Source organism: Eurosta solidaginis, chromosome 3, assembly GCF_040869045.1.
Source record: "Eurosta solidaginis isolate ZX-2024a chromosome 3, ASM4086904v1, whole genome shotgun sequence".
NCBI classification, from domain to species: Eukaryota; Metazoa; Arthropoda; class Insecta; order Diptera; family Tephritidae; genus Eurosta; species Eurosta solidaginis.
Window position 1 is genome coordinate 47235778 of NC_090321.1, and position 18671 is coordinate 47254448.

At 39.6% G+C, this 18671-nt stretch overlaps 4 protein-coding genes across 4 annotated transcripts; all 4 read right to left on the reverse strand.

Moving 5' to 3' along the window:
• Positions 1-8346: 8346 nt before the first annotated feature.
• PIG-M (Phosphatidylinositol glycan anchor biosynthesis class M) lies at positions 8347-9941 on the reverse strand. The gene has a single exon (XM_067771532.1). It carries the CDS (start codon positions 9915-9917, stop codon positions 8469-8471), a length of 1449 nt encoding a protein of 482 aa, XP_067627633.1. The 5' UTR covers positions 9918-9941; the 3' UTR covers positions 8347-8468.
• A 141-nt stretch (positions 9942-10082) lies between these two features.
• On the reverse strand, positions 10083-10415 carry LOC137243640 (uncharacterized). The gene has a single exon (XM_067771536.1). The coding sequence runs from the start codon at positions 10413-10415 to the stop codon at positions 10218-10220; it is 198 nt and encodes a 65-aa protein (XP_067627637.1). The 3' UTR covers positions 10083-10217.
• A 72-nt stretch (positions 10416-10487) lies between these two features.
• Positions 10488-10760, reverse strand: LOC137243638 (uncharacterized). The gene has a single exon (XM_067771533.1). It carries the CDS (start codon positions 10758-10760, stop codon positions 10488-10490), a length of 273 nt encoding a protein of 90 aa, XP_067627634.1.
• Positions 10761-14692: 3932 nt separating this feature from the next.
• LOC137243639 (cx9C motif-containing protein 4) lies at positions 14693-15066 on the reverse strand. Its single transcript, XM_067771535.1, has 2 exons — positions 14928-15066; positions 14693-14847 (listed from the first exon to the last, which is right to left on the reverse strand). The coding sequence occupies exons 1-2, from the start codon at positions 14989-14991 to the stop codon at positions 14693-14695; spliced, it is 219 nt and encodes a 72-aa protein (XP_067627636.1). The 5' UTR covers positions 14992-15066.
• Between the last annotated feature and the right edge of the window lie 3605 nt (positions 15067-18671).

Here is an 18671-nt window from a genome sequence, read left to right on the forward strand (position 1 = left end):
TTGTGAACCTTAAGTCTTCTCTCTTCAGATATTCTTTTAATTTATCCCAAACGGATTGGGACGTCTATTTTCATTTCAGCGTGTGTTGCACCCTCCTTTGCCAACTCATCGGCCTTTTCGTTTCCTTTTATCTCTTTATGACCGGGAACCCAGTATATATTAGTATGGTCCTGCCTGCGCGAAGTTTTTCCAAAGCTTCTTTGCATTCCAGAACACTTCTTGATAAAATACTGTGTGAGGTCATTGCCTTCATCGCCGCCTGACTATCAATATATTGACGCGACTACAGCTTAAGCACACTTCGTCCAGAATTTCTGCTGCTTTCTTTACGGCTATAATTTCGGTCTGAAAGACGCTGCAGTAACCTGGCAGCCTGAAGGGTCTAATTATGTATGGATCGACGCAGTAACCAGCAGACCTGATCCCTTTCATTAATTTGGAACCATCCGTATACACATGTATAGTATTTTCTTTTATTTCTGGACTCTGGCACCAACTCTCCGGCTCAATTGTGTACCCAAGATCTCTTTCGAAGCTCAGGCAGAGACTATATAGTCCGTTTGCCCGATGTTAGATGGCGCTATACTGCTAATGCCATATCGCCTGCACTCAAGCTGACCCGAGGCCTTAATCCTTGTTGCAGTTGCTACTGCGGTGTTTTCGGCCATTAGGTCTGTAAGCGGGATATGTAGAAGGCGTGCAATGCTGCAGTCGGGGTTGTTTTTAGGGCTCCCGTTATGCTAATCATTAACGTACTTTTTTGTGTGACCAATTGGCCTTATGACCGCTTCAAATATGCATAAGGTTAATTGAATTCATGATGGGACCTAACTCATAAGCATGTGACGCCAGAAGGCAGTGCCCAGTTAGTATGTCCATTGTGAACCTTAAGTCTTCTCTCTTCAGATATTCTTTTAATTTATCCCAAACGGATTGGGACGTCTATTTTCATTTCAGCGTGTGTTGCACCCTCCTTTGCCAACTCATCGGCCTTTTCGTTTCCTTTTATCTCTTTATGACCGGGAACCCAGTATATATTAGTATGGTCCTGCCTGCGCGAAGTTTTTCCAAAGCTTCTTTGCATTCCAGAACACTTCTTGATAAAATACTGTGTGAGGTCATTGCCTTCATCGCCGCCTGACTATCAATATATTGACGCGACTACAGCTTAAGCACACTTCGTCCAGAATTTCTGCTGCTTTCTTTACGGCTATAATTTCGGTCTGAAAGACGCTGCAGTACCCTGGCAGCCTGAAGGGTCTAATTATGTATGGATCGACGCAGTAACCAGCAGACCTGATCCCTTTCATTAATTTGGAACCATCCGTATACACATGTATAGTATTTTCTTTTATTTCTGGACTCTGGCACCAACTCTCCGGCTCAATTGTGTACCCAAGATCTCTTTCGAAGCTCAGGCAGAGACTATATAGTCCGTTTGCCCGATGTTAGATGGCGCTATACTGCTAATGCCATATCGCCTGCACTCAAGCTGACCCGAGGCCTTAATCCTTGTTGCAGTTGCTACTGCGGTGTTTTCGGCCATTAGGTCTGTAAGCGGGATATGTAGAAGGCGTGCAATGCTGCAGTCGGGGTTGTTTTTAGGGCTCCCGTTATGCTAATCATTAACGTACTTTTTTGTGTGGCTGTCCACAAAACAACTCCATAGTAATGTATGGGTTTCACAATTGTCGTAAATACCCAATGGGAGAGTTTGGGTGATAGCCCACACGAGCATCCTAGCATCCTCTTGCATGCATACAGTGTCGCGGAGCCTTTCTTCGCTCTCTCTTCCACATGGAGTTTATAGAACAACTTACTATCTAGTATAACTCCTAGATACTTTGTGCTACTTTTATATATGAGTGTTTATTTAATTAATGAAATGAGTTAATTGTTACATTTTAAAGTTAATGCGTCAAAGTATATCAATTGAAAGATAAAAAAGTAATAAAGAAGATAAAGAATTTTCTGGCAACACAGTTGCCAGATGTATATATATAAATAATTTATTGTCGTGGCGCTGCCATCTCGTTTCATACATAACATTTTTCCCTCCTCTGCAAGGGCTAAGGTGAGTATCCGACAGGTGCCCTTCTCTGTCTGGTTGATCGCCGTTGAATTTGAGGTATCCTACTTGTTTCGGGTGTTGTATGCGGTGTCGATGTAGGATTTTGCCCTATTGTACTATTGGCCGAAGCAAAGCCTTCAAAATCTTCCGATCCCCACGATTCGTTTTGCGCCGTTTCAGTAACCACCGGTTGCGTTATTGCTTCAGTGCTATCTACTTCAGCTAATGCCTCGGTTTCATTAGTGTTGTCTTCGGTTGACAGCCTCGCCTTGTAATAATCAACTTCCCGAGCTGTTTTATCAGGTCCAACCGGGGCTTTGCGTATTTGGTCCACATGCCGTTTTACAATTTTCCCATTGAAGAGTATTTCATAGTGCAGATCACCTAGACGTGCGTTTATGGTTCCCCTGAGCCACTTACAAATTCGTGGATTTCCAGACAAAAAGTAAACATTTTGATTTGGTTCAAACTCTCTAATAGTTTTCTTGGACTTTACGTATTACTTTTCTTCTACCTTATTTGAAATTTCCTCTGGTCGAATCAGATTCAACCTTGTGCGCAACTGTCGCCCCATAAATAGTAGTGCTGGTGATGACCCTGTGGTTGCATGCGGTGCGTTTTTGTATTGCCTCAAAAATTCATTCAAATCTGTCTTCAATGAACTACTCGTAGTACCCATCGCTTTCAATGCTTTCTTGACTGTTTGTACGCTACGCTCTGCTTGTCCGTTAGTTGCTGGGTGAAACGGCGCTGAATATTTGTGAAATTTAACACCAACTGCTGTCAGAAAGTTGTTAAATTCTGCGGAAGTGAAATTTGTTCCATTATCAGAAACGACAGTTAGCGGCACGCCGTAAGCCGCAAACACTTCGTCCAACAACGCAATTGTTGCCGTTGCTGTTATAGATTTAGTAACTCTCACTTCTAACCACTTACTGTATGCGTCCGAGATTACCAGCAACATCGCTCCCTCGAAAGGTCCCGCATATTCGATATGAATACGTTCCCATGTTCCCTTGGGGTACTCACTTTTTGCCGGTTTGTTTGCTTGTCTTGCACATGCATCACATTGGTTCGCAATATTCTCGATAACATTGTCTATGCCCGGCCAGTATATTTGTATTTGTATTTGTATTTATTAGGCAATTCATCCCAGCACAACAATTTGACAAAAATTATTTTACAGTGCTAGTCGGTAAAAGGCATAAAATAGGAACAATCTAATCTTGAAACTTAAAGCTAATGACTATGGCTAAGAAAAGGTTACAACAAATAATATATTTAATAAATAGTAAATAGATAAATAAAGGAATGATAGAGTACATTTGCTTAGAAGGAATCAGTATTTTAATTGTCTAGGTTATTATAGAAACTTGTTAATTCTTTATTGAAGAGCAGAGCATTGCTTATAAGCCTAAGTCTAGAAGGGAGCGAGTTCCAAAGACGTATGGAATTAATGAAGAACTGGCGATCAGATATTAGCATACGATGTCTGAAGTGGGTAAGGAGAACAGATCTAGACGACTGGAGAAAATTTAGCTTCCGATACAGATAGTCAGGTTCCTTCATATATATTAATTTATGTAGCGTAGTGAGCGTTTTAAGTTTAATAAGGTTATCGAAATAAATGTTTAGCAACCTGTAAGCATGTTGAGAGACGTGGTCAAGTCTTTTCAACCCATAGACGTATCTAGCAATGTTGTTATACACAACATTAAGTTTCCTATTACATACATAGTCACAATTGGAGTATATGAATGAGCGAGCAATCCCTTTCATCTTAACAATTCCTAAATGCCCCGTGTGTAAATTGTCAAGCAGTTTGTTTCGATATTTTGGTGGAATAACAACATGATGTTCGAACGTCAAACATCCGGAGTACATCTTATAATTGACTTCTGGGGATTTGTACCCTGCCCTTTTCAAGCACTGGCCACTTTCCAGTAGTTTAATTATTTTACCCATTCGTTCATCTTTTCTGGACTCTCTTGCTATGTGTTCTGAACTTAGTGGTAATTGGTTGATTTGGCGAATCATGAAGTGGTCGAACTCATCATATTCGTCTAGATTCGTCATGGCTGTCTGCTGCAACTGCTTAATTTGTAATGATTTCGGTGGCTGAAAGTGGGCGCGTGAAAGATAGTCGGCATTCGCGTTCGCCTTTGAGCTCTTGTACACTACCTCGAAATCAAATCTGCTTAAAAAGTCTGCGTAGTTCGCCATTCTACTTATGCATAATACTGGAAGCGATTTGTCAGGTTGTAATATTTGTGACAATGGCTTATGATCGGTGATTAGTGTCCAATGACGCGCGTATAAATATTTGAAAAATTTCTGAACCACCCACACAATTGCCAATGCCTCTTTGTCAATCTGTGGATAGCGTTATTCTGTAGCATTCAATGTTCGGCTTGCGTATGCAATTGGTCGTTCGGTTCCGTTCTTTAAACGGTGTGAAAGCACGGCTCCTAGTCCTGTTGGACTCGCGTCTGTTGCCAGTAGTACAGGTAGAGTTGGGTCGTATGGCATCAACACTTGAGGTGAAACCAACGTCTCTTTCAATAGGGCAAACGCTGCGTTTGCCTCCTTAGTCCAGTAAAATTTCTCTCTTTTCAGCATATCCCGCAATGGCCGTGCACTTGTGGCCAAATCTGGAATAAATGCGCTATAATACGTGGTTTTTCCTAAAAACAGCTGTAACTCTTCGAAAGTCGTTGGCTTGGGAGCGTTTAGTACCGCTTCAATGTGTTTTTCGGATTTATGTATGCCCTGTTCGTCGATGCGGTGGCCAAGGAACTCCACCGACGGTGTCGCAAAGACACATTTTGACTTGTTCAAATGCAAACCATGTGATTTAATGCGATTTAGTGTCGTTTCCAAAACTATCAGTAGCTGCTCGAAGTTTTCAGCAAACACCAAGATATCATCAAAAAAATTTAAAACATTTGGGACTCCCTGTAACACAGTCTCCATTTTTCTTTGCCAGATAGCTAGAAATTTTGCTGCTCGATATACCGCACGAGTAGGTCGTATTAACCCATGCGTCACTGTATTTAATGTCAATACATGCGCCAACTCATCATCAATTGTTAAATGCGTATATGCATCTGGTATATCTAAGTGACAAAATATTGTAGCGTTTTTCATTTTATTAAACAAATCTTCTGCTTTTGGAATCGGGTGTTCGTCGATGATCATTTTTGGATTGAGAGTGGGCTTATAATTACCGGTAATGCGAATACCCCCATTCTTTTTTGTTACTACGTATGTGTTGAGGCCCATTCTGAATGCTCCACTCTCTTGTAAAAACCTGACTGAATTTTGCGATCTATTTCCTGGGCATACTCCTCTCTCAGCGCCATCGGTACATCGCGCGCTCGCACGAAAACTGGTGTTGCTCCAGCTTTGAGCTTTACTTTTGCAGGTCGCCCACTCAACTTCCCAGCTGTCGTACTGAAGATGTCCTCAAAACGTGTAATGAGATGTTGCAGTCGCGTTTGTTGGTTTATTGATAGTTTTGGCGCTGTTGAATTTATAGTATTGATTCGGTTAGACGATGAAAACAGTTCAGTGAAGTTTATTTCTCGTGCGAATTGCGATATCCATTCTCGGCCGCAAAGTGTATCACAATCTCCTTGAACGACATACAAATTAAGTCGTCGTGAAGTTTTCCCCATTGTCGCAGTTACTACGACCCGTCCAATGCAGTTCACCTTGTGACCCGTATAGCTTGTAAATAGTCGATCTGTCTTTAACAACCTAAAATTTGGTTTGATCGAACGCAACGTTTTGCAATTCATTACTGCACATGGTGCACCCGTATCTAATTCCATCTGAATTTGTTTCCCACATCTGTAACAATTGGACCCTTCCTCTTTTGCCCTCTGCGTCGGTTCTTCGCCACTCGGGTTTTTCGAATTTGTATTTCTTTTTATTTTAACTGGTGCGTATCCCAGTTTATACGTTGGCTCGCTTCTTCACTTCTGTGCACTTTAGGTCTGTTGAGGCGTTTTGTGTTAATTCGCAATTTCGTATGCTTCAGCAAAATTTTTTGGTTTCTTTGCAATAACTTCATTACAAATAACTCGTGATTCTACGCCATACAACAATTGCTCTAGCGCTTCTCTTAACCGAAGTGCGAACTTGCAAATCGGCTCTCCCTTTTCTTGTTTGTTTTACCGGAACTTGATACTTTCTGCATACTTATTCCTACAGCCATCAAAATGGCGAATCAAGTTTTTTTTTTATTTCGCTGTAGCAAAGAGGATAAATACAATAAGAGGCGTCACTCGTTATTTTTTTGGCATTTACTCGATGTATACTGAGAGGTAGTCGCTACTTTTTTTTGGGCGAGATGTTTATAAATGTCTTCTATACATTTTCCTGGGGTATTTGTGTTTATTTTTCGACTGTATTTAATTAATTTATTTAATTCTCTTTCCAAAAATCACAGTTGCACAAAGCGCTTACACGGCATGGATAAATGCGAGACAATTAAAAATGTCCCTCTCAGAAAACATTCGGCATCAATTTTTTCAATTTCCAGCGAGATACTCGCCACAAAATAACGAGTGACGGCTCTTATTGTATTTATCCTCTTTGGCTGTAGTTGAGCGAGTCTGGTGTTTTTGGGCTAACAAGAATTTTTAGCGCTGTATTAAGCTCTGCCCCCATGTGTACACGTACGAACTTGTGCTGTTCCGCTTCTGGAACCTTGCTCAACTGTAATGCCCAATCTACACGTGTAAATAATCCTGTACTGAGGATTTATCTTCCGATTTGTATTCCGTAATACTAAACGGTGGCGGTTTGGGTGACAACGAACGATTTACATTTGTATTTGCCGCAGCATTCTGTGCAGCCTCATCCACAGCTCCTCGGATTGCTCCTGCTAGCGCATCCAACACTGTTTTTAAATCCTCCGGTGTAAGGCTCATTTTTAAATACACTTCTGACACCACTTTTATATATGAGCGTTTATTTAATTAATGAAATGAGTTAATTGTTACATTTTAAAGTTAATGCGTCAAAGTATATCAATTAAAAGATAAAAAAGTAATAAAGAAGATAAAGAATGTTCTGGCAACACAGTTGCCAGATGTATATATAAATAATTTATTGTCGTGGCGCTGCCATCTCGTTTCATACATAACAGCTATATTTTTCTTGTAGGGTTACCCTTCCGAGCTTAGGCTGTGTAAACACGAACTATTACAAAAAAAGCTCTGTTTGTATTCGAATTCTTATTTCAAAGGAATCCTTACCGACCCATCTTTAAATCCGATTTTGCACTGTAATGAAACCAGAATTCGAAAAAGTTTAATAAAAAATTATTGCGCGAATTTTTAAAGTACAACGAAATGCTGAAGAGGGAGAGTTTTACTAAATTGTCACAAAGCGAGACACCCTAGAAAACAACTGCATGATCTAACCCCGCCTCCGAGAAGGTTAAGGGAATATCTCAATAAGCACTATGATGAGATCCAGCACCTACTAACACAGCCATTTGATCCAGACAAGCAAAAGGAGGTCCTAGGCAAAATCCACCCATAATCGGTAAACACCTTTGCCAGGACGAGCCCGGTGAGCCCTGTTATTCTTATACAATGGGCTTCAAGGGGTTGGCAGCGAAATATATAGCTTCTCCAACCCAATTGTCAACCCCACCTACCCGCGGCGTTTCATTAACAGACGAGGCTCTGGCGACCCCAAGCGCCTCATGGAACTAGGTGGTGGGGAGGGAGGTATGACCTTGAAGGTTTAATGTGGTCATATAAATCGTTCCCGAGATGGTCGGGATGGTACCTTAATGGTGCTTTGTTACCGGAACGTACCGGATCTATATCCGCAAAGGACAATCAACATCGATAACACTCCCCAAAGACTTCGGGGAGTGTCTTTATCGTTAATACAACATCAATATACAATATCCTACTTTTTCAGAGGAAGAAAGCACACTACCAAGGGAGACACGAGTCAGCCTGGTCCAACTTCTTGCTGGATACTGTAAAAGATTAAACTCTTACTTGTCCAGAATCAACCTCGACATACATAATGTATGCCCTGCATGCAATGTGTCCCCACATGACACCAACCACCTTTCAATTGTAATGTAGAACGTACGCCTTTAACACCAATCTTTCTATGATCTGCCCCTGTTGAAACTGTCAGTTTCCTTGGTTTTCCGTTAGAGGACTTTGATGACAATTTGCGAGTGGTCGCGCCCATTGAATGCGCTCCAGTAATAAAAATAATAACAACCATATTGTACAACATTTACGATTTCTTTTCGCATTAAAGCTTTTCTTTTATTGTATTGAATTTTATAAATATTTTAATTTATGTAGATTGATTAACTGATATTATAATAATGGTTTTGAAATGTTGAAAATACAAATTAAAATAGCTTTTTAAAGTTCACCTTAAATGATGTAAAGCTATAATGTTCAATCAGGCGAATTAATAGATAACTATTGACTAAGAAGAATAAAACACTTTGAGCGCCAATCCAATAGAAAGTATTCCATGTCTTAAATTCCAGCAAATAAGCAGGCAACAGCCAAAGTGCTTGAGCCAGCAACCATACACCAAAATAGCAAATCGCGCGCACCAATGAAATGGATTGTAAGTTATTGAGACAAAGCGGCAGCAGGGCTAAATACCATACGAAATACTGCGATGTGACCACTGAATTATATGTGACCATAACGAACGCCAACGCAAAGACGCAAAATGGCAACGTTTGACGAAATTGACCAAAGCTGAAGCTTAAGTAGAGCAGCAAAAATAATTGTGGTGCCAGTATAAGCAATTTTTCAGCCAATGATACATCCGTTGAATAGCCTCTCAAATATTGAACAAGAAAATAAAGCGAAAAATTATGTCGCACATCACGCCGCACAAAATGATATAAATACGCTTCGTACAGATACTGCCAGCCATATAAAGAGTAGAAGAATCCTGTAAGAGCAAAGAGTGCAACACACGTACCCATCACCAATAATAATTGTCTAGACGAAGGAAAAAGTAACTGCCTTAGTAGATCGCGTGAACAACGTATTAAACTTTTAGACAAGCACAAATAGTAGGCTAGGCTAAAAAGTAACGGATAAAGACGCAAATGTATAGCAAAACCATGTGCCAAGCCAGCACCAAATACTAACCAATTGCCACCACGTTGCATCGATGTAGCCGTACACGTTGACGCATCCTCCGATTTCAGCAACAAGTACACAGCAAGTATAACAAAGAAACTTGAGAAACTATCACCATTACCACGTGTCGATATAATTGCTGTTAATGGATTATAAAGCCAAAAGCAAGCTGAGGCACGTGCTATAATCTCCGGATGATTGCGTGCATCTGTTTCACTATAATGTTGTGCCGTACGTATTTTACCAAATTTACACAATAAAGCATGTACAGCTTTACGGCATTGAACTTGCAATTGTAAGCGCACGAGTAAATAAATTAGTATAGCTACAAATATATCAAATGCCGCATAGATGACTTTGCCAAAGGCTGGATGTATGAGTAAATTCGCTATTTGCAAATATGCCAAAATAGGGCTATAACGATAGGTGTGTCGCTTGAATGGACTCTCACCATGCAGCACATGGCGCGCACCATCGGTAACAACTTTATAATCTACATCGGTATAAGGCAATTCGGAATGTGTATCATGCCAATGGCCATAGGTTATAAGGAACAAACGTATTGCGATGGATATAAGCAGATGCGTGCTAAAGCTTACATCTATTAATAGCGTGCAGCAACGTCGATAAAACGGCAAATGTGTGTGTTTAACACTTTTAGTTGTTGCTGATGATATGCTATGCATAGACATATTCAGGTGATTATTTTAAGATTTTGTTTAACTCGAATACAATTAAATGGTAGATGATTATCAAAAAAACTTGGTTAATTTTTTAATTACTTGCAGTTTTTAAGTGTGCAAATATTTTTTCTTCAAATTTTTTTTTGATTTAGCACGCTTAGTTGTAAATACAAATTTGTATGCATTTCTTTTGTATTTTTGTATTTGAAAGCATTTAGTTAAACCTTTTTTTGCATTTCCATTATTTGTGGCTTACAGAGTTGGCATAAAGATTTTTTCATTTACAAATATCCAACAATCAATACTTGATTATAATTTTGTTTTCATTTCTTTAGCTGCTTTTTGTAAACATGCATTGAACTCTTCAAATTCCTTATCGCAAATAAGATGTTGCACATTTAAATCTCGCGTCACACATGCCGCATAAATTGCTGCTTTATCAGCGCATTTGCCGAGCAGCAGGGGATAATTGCGTAGTCTCTGTTTAGCTTTGCGCACTGATTCCATTCCTTAAAAAAATTATTTTTGTTCACTTTTTTAGATTATGTATTTGTTGACTTTTATTGATTTTGTATTTGCTTAACGCTTGTGGGGTGGTGGTATACCACCTGGTGGTGGTAGAGGGGGATCGGCAATGAAAGCGTCGTATATTGGTCGTGAAAATAAAACCAACATTGAGATGGTAAGAAAAGTAATTTGAAATAGTCGTGGATTACGTTGAACCCAGTTGCGTTTTGGTAGTACCGCTGTGCGACGACGTTTTTCACCACCTTGTGCTTCTTCCTGTAGCTCTTGAATTCTTTGCTGAATTTCAGGTGAAGATTTATATGGCGGGATGGGCGGTTTTTGCATTATTCACTAGAAGTTAAACATAAGATTACAAATAATTAGTTTGATATAAAAGGACAAGTAAAAATCGTATATAAAGTAATCTGCTGTATGAAAGATTACGAGTCACTCTAGCTCAACTTCGATCTGGATACTGTAACAGGTTAAACTCTTACCTATCCTGAATCAACCCCGACATACAAAATGTATGCCCTGCATGCAATGTGTCCCCACATGAAACCAACATCGTCATAATTGCAAGGGGTAAATTCGAGACTACGCTCTGTGACATAATACAAAGAGTATTGAACATTACAAGGGGATGGTGCGCCAGCGTGGGGCTTAATATCAACCCATCAAAGACAACCATCATCATCTTCACCAGAAGAAGGGTCCTACCAGCCCTGAGAGCACTAACAATAGATGGCGTGACACTAGAATATGGAACCGCTGTGAAATACTTGGGGGTCACCTTTGATACCAAGCTCCTATGGAAACAACACTTCAACTCATTGAAAACTAGGGCCACGAGGTCCATCATGGTATGCAAACGTCTAGCAGGCAAAACATGGGGCTGTAGCCCACATGTGCTAAGATGGATGTACACCATGATAGTAAAACCTATGATAACATATGGCTCGATAGCGCGGGCATCGAGACCAACTCGGGCGACGACAAGGTAAGCACTGTCAAAACTTAAGCGACTGGCATGTGTGTGCATCACAGGAGCTATGCGCACATGCCCAACAATATCGCTGAAAGCTATCCTCGATCTAACCCCGCTGTATATAACGATAGAGCAGTCAGCCAAGCGAATCCTCCTGAATATCGTCAAGGAGGGCTCGGGCAAAGATAAAGTCATATCGTCCCGGAACATGGAGGAATTTAGAGAGAAGATCCCACTCTCTCAACTCCCGAGGGATGATATCCTCAGGCAGATAGTGTATGAGAAAAGGTATAAAGTGGAACTGGGAGACAAGGGTACATGGGAGAAAAGCAGAATTGCGATCATTCATCAGCTAAATAGGATAGTATGGTATACCGACGGCTCGAAGGCGCCAGAGGGGATTGGATCAGGAGTCGTGGGACCCAGAGCCAAGATATCAATACCTCTGAAAGAATACCCGAGCATTTTTCAAGCGGAAGTGTTCACCATAAGCCGGTGCGCTGACCTGAACCTTCAGCGCAAATACTCCAATGAAACAATTGCCATACTCAGTGACAGTCAGGCCGCCCTCAAGGCAATCTCGGCGTTTGAAATAAAATCAGCACTGGTCCTTGAGTGCATTGAAAAGCTAAATCAACTAGGAGCACACAACGAACTAATGCTGGCCTTGGTTCCTGGCCACAAGGGAGTTGAGGGTAATGAGCAGGCGGACAGCCTTGCCAGAGAGGCAGCAACGACACGAACTATTGGTCCCGAGCCGTTCCTGCCAGTAGGCCCGCAGAAAATTAGGGGGCATCTATTAGTACAAGACAGGGGAAAGAGGCAAGAACACTGGCGCAATATGATAGGCCTGAGACAATCTAAGTTACTATTAGGGGGTTACAGCACAAAACGATATAGGGCATTAATAGGCCTCTCGAAAGATAACCTAAGAATCCTAACAGCTATTCTTACAGGACACTAAAGGCTGAACCGTCACATGTAAAAGCTGGGTATAATATCGAACAACACATGCCGATTTTGTGATCAATCAGCGGAGACGGCGGACCATATCCTCCTGGAGTGTGACGCAATCTCAAGACGTAGGGCTAAGTTTATGGGCTCACCATGGCCAGAGCATTTCTCACATCAAATCCATCAAGCCAGGTGAACTGCTGGGGTTCATCAGGGATGTCGGCTTGGATGAGGTGTTGTGAAGCAGCTGAGGGCACAATTGGCCAATGGTCGCAGTGCGATCCTCAATTGATTATCTATCTATTATCTAGATGGATGTTCTGCCAAGTATTTTCGTTCTGGTAGCTCTCCCCACAAACTTAGGAGAAGTGTAATTTTGAGGTTACAATAACAACAAGGATGTACTTTTGAACCCTGCGTGCCAGACTTAATTACTAAGGCATTTACATATTTTTTAATCCATATTTTGCGATTGATTGTGTGGGGTGTGTGAGCACAAGAATTTTCTACAAATCGAATGTGATTTAAGTTAACTGTAAAATACAGAACAATAGCGATATAATTTTCTGAGTCCTATAATTATTATAAATATCATTTAAATATCTTAAAATATCTCCTGGAGAGAATCTCTTAAGTAGAGTATCTTTCCATAGGGCTGTCAACTCCTTGTTAATCTTATGCAACCCGTGTGAACCGAGTTGCCCGAGCTAATTTTGATCAAGCTGCACCTTCCTTTTTCCTTAACTGTAAACAAAAGCGTATTAATTTCCCTAAGCTTACCGCGTTCAATATGTCGAAGATCTTGTCTGATCTTTTTCGCGAATCTCCTCGAATACTGTTGCAATTGTCTATCCCAGACTCTTGCCATTTCCATGCATGCATTCTTTGTATTGCTTAAAATTTAGGACTTCTTGCCTATAACCTTGATTTTGCCGTATAATTTCTTGTACTACATAATCTCGATTTCTTTCACTAAATCTTATCCCATCACATCAGAAATGTGCAGAAGCAAACATACTAAAACAATACAAAGTGGAACTTATTTTCTTGAATTTTCTCAATATAATCAAAAAAAAATAGACCAGGGGCCGAAACGTAACATACGATCCGTGATCGAATGCAGTTTTCAAAATCACAATAGCTCTGAAATGCTGTATCGGATTAATGATAAATATTTGGATAGCCTAATTTTTATCGCTTTAGTAAAAGTTGTTTTCGATCCGTGATCGTATGTTACGAGCAGTATGTCAAGTGAAACTCCCACTTATCATTGAAAACAGGGGCCTGTAGGCTCATGATGGGTATTCTGACTGGGCACTGCCTTCTGTTGTTGTTGTTATTGTAGCGATAAGGTTGCTCCCCGAAGGCTTTGGGGAGTGTTATCGATGTAATGGTCCTTTGCCGGATACAGATCCGGTACGCTCCGGTACCACAGCACAATTAAGGTGCTAGCCCGACCATCTCGGGGACGATTTATGTGGCCACATTAAACCTTCAGACCATCCCCTCCCTGCCCACCCCCAAGTTCCATGAGGAGCTTGGAGTCGCCAGAGCCTCGTCTGTTAGTGAAACAGGATTCGCCGCGGATAGGTGAGGTTGACAATTGGGTTTGGAGAAGCTATATATTGCGCTGGCACCCTGAAGGGTTGCGCTACACAGCCCCTTGGATCTGGTATTTTAGTCGCCTCTTACGACAGGCATACCTACCGCGGGAATATTCTGACCCCCTAACAGCTGGGGTGGCACTGCCTCCTGGTATCACATGCTTTTAAATTTGGCCTTGTCAGTTACGGAAGATGTAGAAAGTGCAAGTTGAGGGAGCACGTTGTGGGCTCCTGCCCTGCGCTCGTCAGGCTAAAACTCCGGCAATTAGGATTGACACAGATATCAGATCTAGGATCAGCAAGTAGCATAGGTCCTAGAAAGCTTCTAGTATTTGCGAAAAGGACAGAGTTATTATATAATATAGAGCTTAATTTCTGATACAGATTTTCCTTTTGGTAGTGGAGTAAACTTCTGGTAACACTGCACTCATTCAGTCTAAGTGAAATCCTCACGATACGGCCTGACTAAGTTGTTCAGTTGGGTCGCTAAGCAAACTTTTGGTAAAACTATTCAGTCTATGTGTCGTCCACACGGAACTGCCAGTTCGACCTAAATTTTCTCTGCTTTTCCGCCATTCTCGCGATCGACTTGGATGCTTTTTTAATAGCATCACATTGCAAATTGGGCAACTACATACATCAAAATATGGATATGAATTAAATTATAAAAATTTCTTCGCCTACATACATTTCTTATTCACGACAATCTTGGTTTATCACGCAGATTTGACTCAAGCCTTTTCCTTTTCTTTCTTAGAGTCAGTAGTGCGGTAGTTCCTTTCCAAATTTATTCCTGAACAGCACGTTGATTCCTTATGCCACTTTAAGCAACAAATACGCATTTGCTCTAAAACATCCAAGCACTTACTTTCTTGATAGTTATTTTCTATGAAAATCATATGGGAATAATATAATTGCACCAAGTCTTTTGTGTGAGTTTGTAAATAAAGGCTAAATTTAACATACCACTTAGGCAGGCTTGTATTTTACATGCGTTTGGCTTGCAAGGATCCTTGCGTTTATTTGACATCAATGAAAAGGATAAATTCCTAATTAAAATGCTTTTATTTCCTAAATTTTTTTTTTTTTGGTTTTAATTGTCGGCTTTTTTGTTGCGCCCTTAAAGGAGCTGCCATATTAAGAAAATATATCACTTACGTTGCAATTGACGTAAGAACAATAAAAAGCGAAGTTTTGGCATATGAAAGTTTAAAAATCGGCTTAAGTTTTTTCGCCACACCTTTATAGAACGCATGAACACGATTTTTTTTAATTCTGTGTGGACTAAAGCGATAATACCAAAGAGGATAAATTAAAACAAAACATGTCAGTCTGCTACTCGTAGCCATTCAGCCCAATTCTAAACAAAAATTCCGTGCGAGTTTTTTCCCTTCTCCCATTTCTCCTATTCTGAACAATGTTCTAAAAAGCGGAAACCGGTTATGGGAGAAAAGTAGGTATTCAGACTTCTAAATATTCAGAATTCTAAATATTCCCGCGGAATTTTGTTCTCGCGGATTTTTTTATTCCCGCGGAAAAATTCCTCCAATTCTTTTCTCCTAGGGAGAAGAAAAATTGGGGAATAGGAATTTCGAATTTTCGAAGTCAGCTGTTTTGTCAATTGAAATTTCGTTGCGCATTTCTTATTTTGTTTAAAAAATTGAAGAGTTTAATTATTGTTGCGAATTTATTTGAAATTAAGAAATAAGCTATAAACAATGCACATTATTGCATTTCATGTGGTATTCACTGAAATGAGTAATAAATTGGTGCCACAGCAACATCAACAGAGGAGCATAAGAAGAAGACGGCGGGATAACACAAATCCGCCGTAGTTGCCTGCTTTCATTCTGCAAAGCAATTTTCTGGCGGCCACGTCGAGTTGAGTTCGCCTTTCGCCATATGCCAAAATCTAATTAAGCCTTCTTAAAAAATCCTTGCGCAATTTCTGGATGGCTGCGTCAAATATACAAACAGCGTTTTCGTTGCGTATGATATATACTTTTCGACTTAAAATAAATAATATTGTGGTTGTTGTTGTTGTTGTATTAACAGTGAGAATATTGTGGTAGAATGTAAATACATATTTTAGTACATATTTGTACCAATAAGTGTTAGTTCTTAAAAGAACGCATTTCCTTTAACTATTTTGATGCATTCCCTTTAATTTAACTAGTGAAAAAACTCCTATGAAATGTCAAACAAATCTCCCTCTCCCTCACATTCATAATCAGCCCAATTCTAAACGAAAATTCCGTACGAGTTTTTTCCCTTCTCCCATTCCTCGTATTATAAATAAAAATTCCTTGTGAGTTTTTTCACTTCTCCCTTTCCTCCTATTCTGAACAAAGTTCGAAAAAGCGGAAACCGGTTATGGGAGAAAAGTAGGTATTATGAATGCGAGGGAGAGGGAGATGTCTCTGCCATTTCATAGAAGTTTTTTCACTAGTTAAATTAAAGGGAATGCAGCAAAATAGTTAAAGGAAATTGGTTATTTTAAGAAAGAACACTTATTTGTACAAATTTGTGCTAAAATATGTATTTATATTCTACCACAATATGCTCACTGTTAATACAATAACAACAACAACCACAATATTCTTTATTTTAAGTCGAAAAGTATATCATAAGCAACGGAAGAGCTCTTCGCATATTTGATGCAGCCATCCAGAAATTGCGCGAGGATTTTTTAAGAAGGCTTAAATAGATTTTGGCATATGGCGAAAGGCGAACTCAACTCGACTTGGCCGCCAGAAAATTGCTTTTCAGAATGAATGCAGACAACTCCGGCGGATTTGTGTTATCCCGCCGGTCTTCTTCTATGCTCCTCTGTTGATGTTTCTGTGGCACCAATTCAGTGAATACCACATGAAATGCAATAATGTGCATTGTTTATACCTTATTTCATAATTTCAAACAAATTGGCAACAATAATTAAACTTTACAATTTTTTAAACAAAATAAGAAATGCGTAACGAAATTTCAATTGACAAAACAGCTGACTTCGAAAATTCGAAATTCCTATTCCCCAATTATTCTTCTCCCTAGGAGAAAAGAATTGGAAGTATTTTTCCGCGGGAATAAAAAATCCGCGAGAACAAAATTCCGCGAGAATATTTAGAATTGGTCTGAATACCTACTTTTCTCCCATAACCGGCTTCCTCTTTTTCGAACATTGTTCAGAATAGGAGGAAAGGGCGAAGTGAAAAAACTCATAAGGAATTTTTATTTAGAATACGAAGAATGGGAGAAGGGGAAAAACTCGCACGGAATTTTTGTTTAGAATTGGGCTGATTATGAATGTGAGGGAGAGGGAGATTTCTCTGCCATTTCTTAGGAGTTTTTTCACTTGTTAAATTAAAGGGAATGCCTCAAAATAGTTAAAAGAAATTGGTTCTTTTAAGAAAGAACATTTATTTGTACAAATTTGTGCTAAAATATGTACATTCTACCACAATATTCTTTATTTTAAGTCGAAAGGTATATCATAAGCAACGGCTCTTGGTATATTTGACGATGCCATCCAGAAATTGAAGACGAATTCAACTCGACTTGGCCGCCAGAGAATTGCTGAATTGCTTATGCTTCTCTGTTGATGTTGCTGTGGCGCCAATTCAATACTCATTTCAGTGAATACCACATGATATGCAATACTGTGCATTGTTTATATATATATATATATATATATAAATAAGTGCACATTTTTGGTGTTACTTTATAACTTGAGACCGGCTCCACCAAATTTCTACGGTACGTTAGGGCTATCGTGTAGATGGCTTTTGTAAAGTTTAATTGAATTTGGTCGAGCGGTTTATGAGATATACGGCTACGTTTCATACCAATAGATGTCGCTTTTTTGCATATTTGCGTTATTTCATGAAATGGAGTAGGTGGTACTTATTTCAATTTTGCATTATTCAATGGAATTGACGTTTCTAGAATTACTAGCGGGACCCCTGTGTGCTTCGCTACACCAATAGAAATATTGGAAAAAGAATAAAATATCATAGAATTTTTTTTAATCTTTATTTCAATTCTTAATCCAGAACATTTGGATACACTACATTTTTCGTTTCTCCATCTGGGATACGAATAAACAAACAATTTGGAATGCCTACTCTGGAACAGGCAACGTATAGCTGTCCGTGCGATAAGCACGGTTCCACCACATTCAATCCGCATACTCGAAGTGTTTGTCCTTGCGCCTTGTTGTTTATATTTTATTTCTTAATTTCAAACAAATTTGCTACAATAACTAAACTTTTCAAATTTTTAAACAAAATAAGAAATTCGCAACAAAATTTCAATTGGCAAAACAGCTGACTTCGAAAATTCGAAATTTTTATTCCCCAATTATTGTTCTCCCTAGGAGAAAAGAATTGGAGGAATTTTTCCCCGGGAATAAAAAAATTCGCGAGATCAAAATTCCGAGGGAATATTTAGAATTTGGCTAATTTGCCCAATGTTTTCTAAAAGGTAGCCGCTGGTTTTTTTGGGCGAGATGTGCATAAAATTTCTTCTATAATTTTTTGTGGGGTGCTGACATTTTCATAAAAATGAGGAAAACGCAAACAATTATAAACATATTCCACAAACAATAAGTCTCTTAAGCTGCTAGTATGCACCGACGTGTGTCGTACGTACGGACGTTTGTCGTACGAATTTTATTTATTGTTTTGGATACGTTTTGACTAATACCTCACATACCCA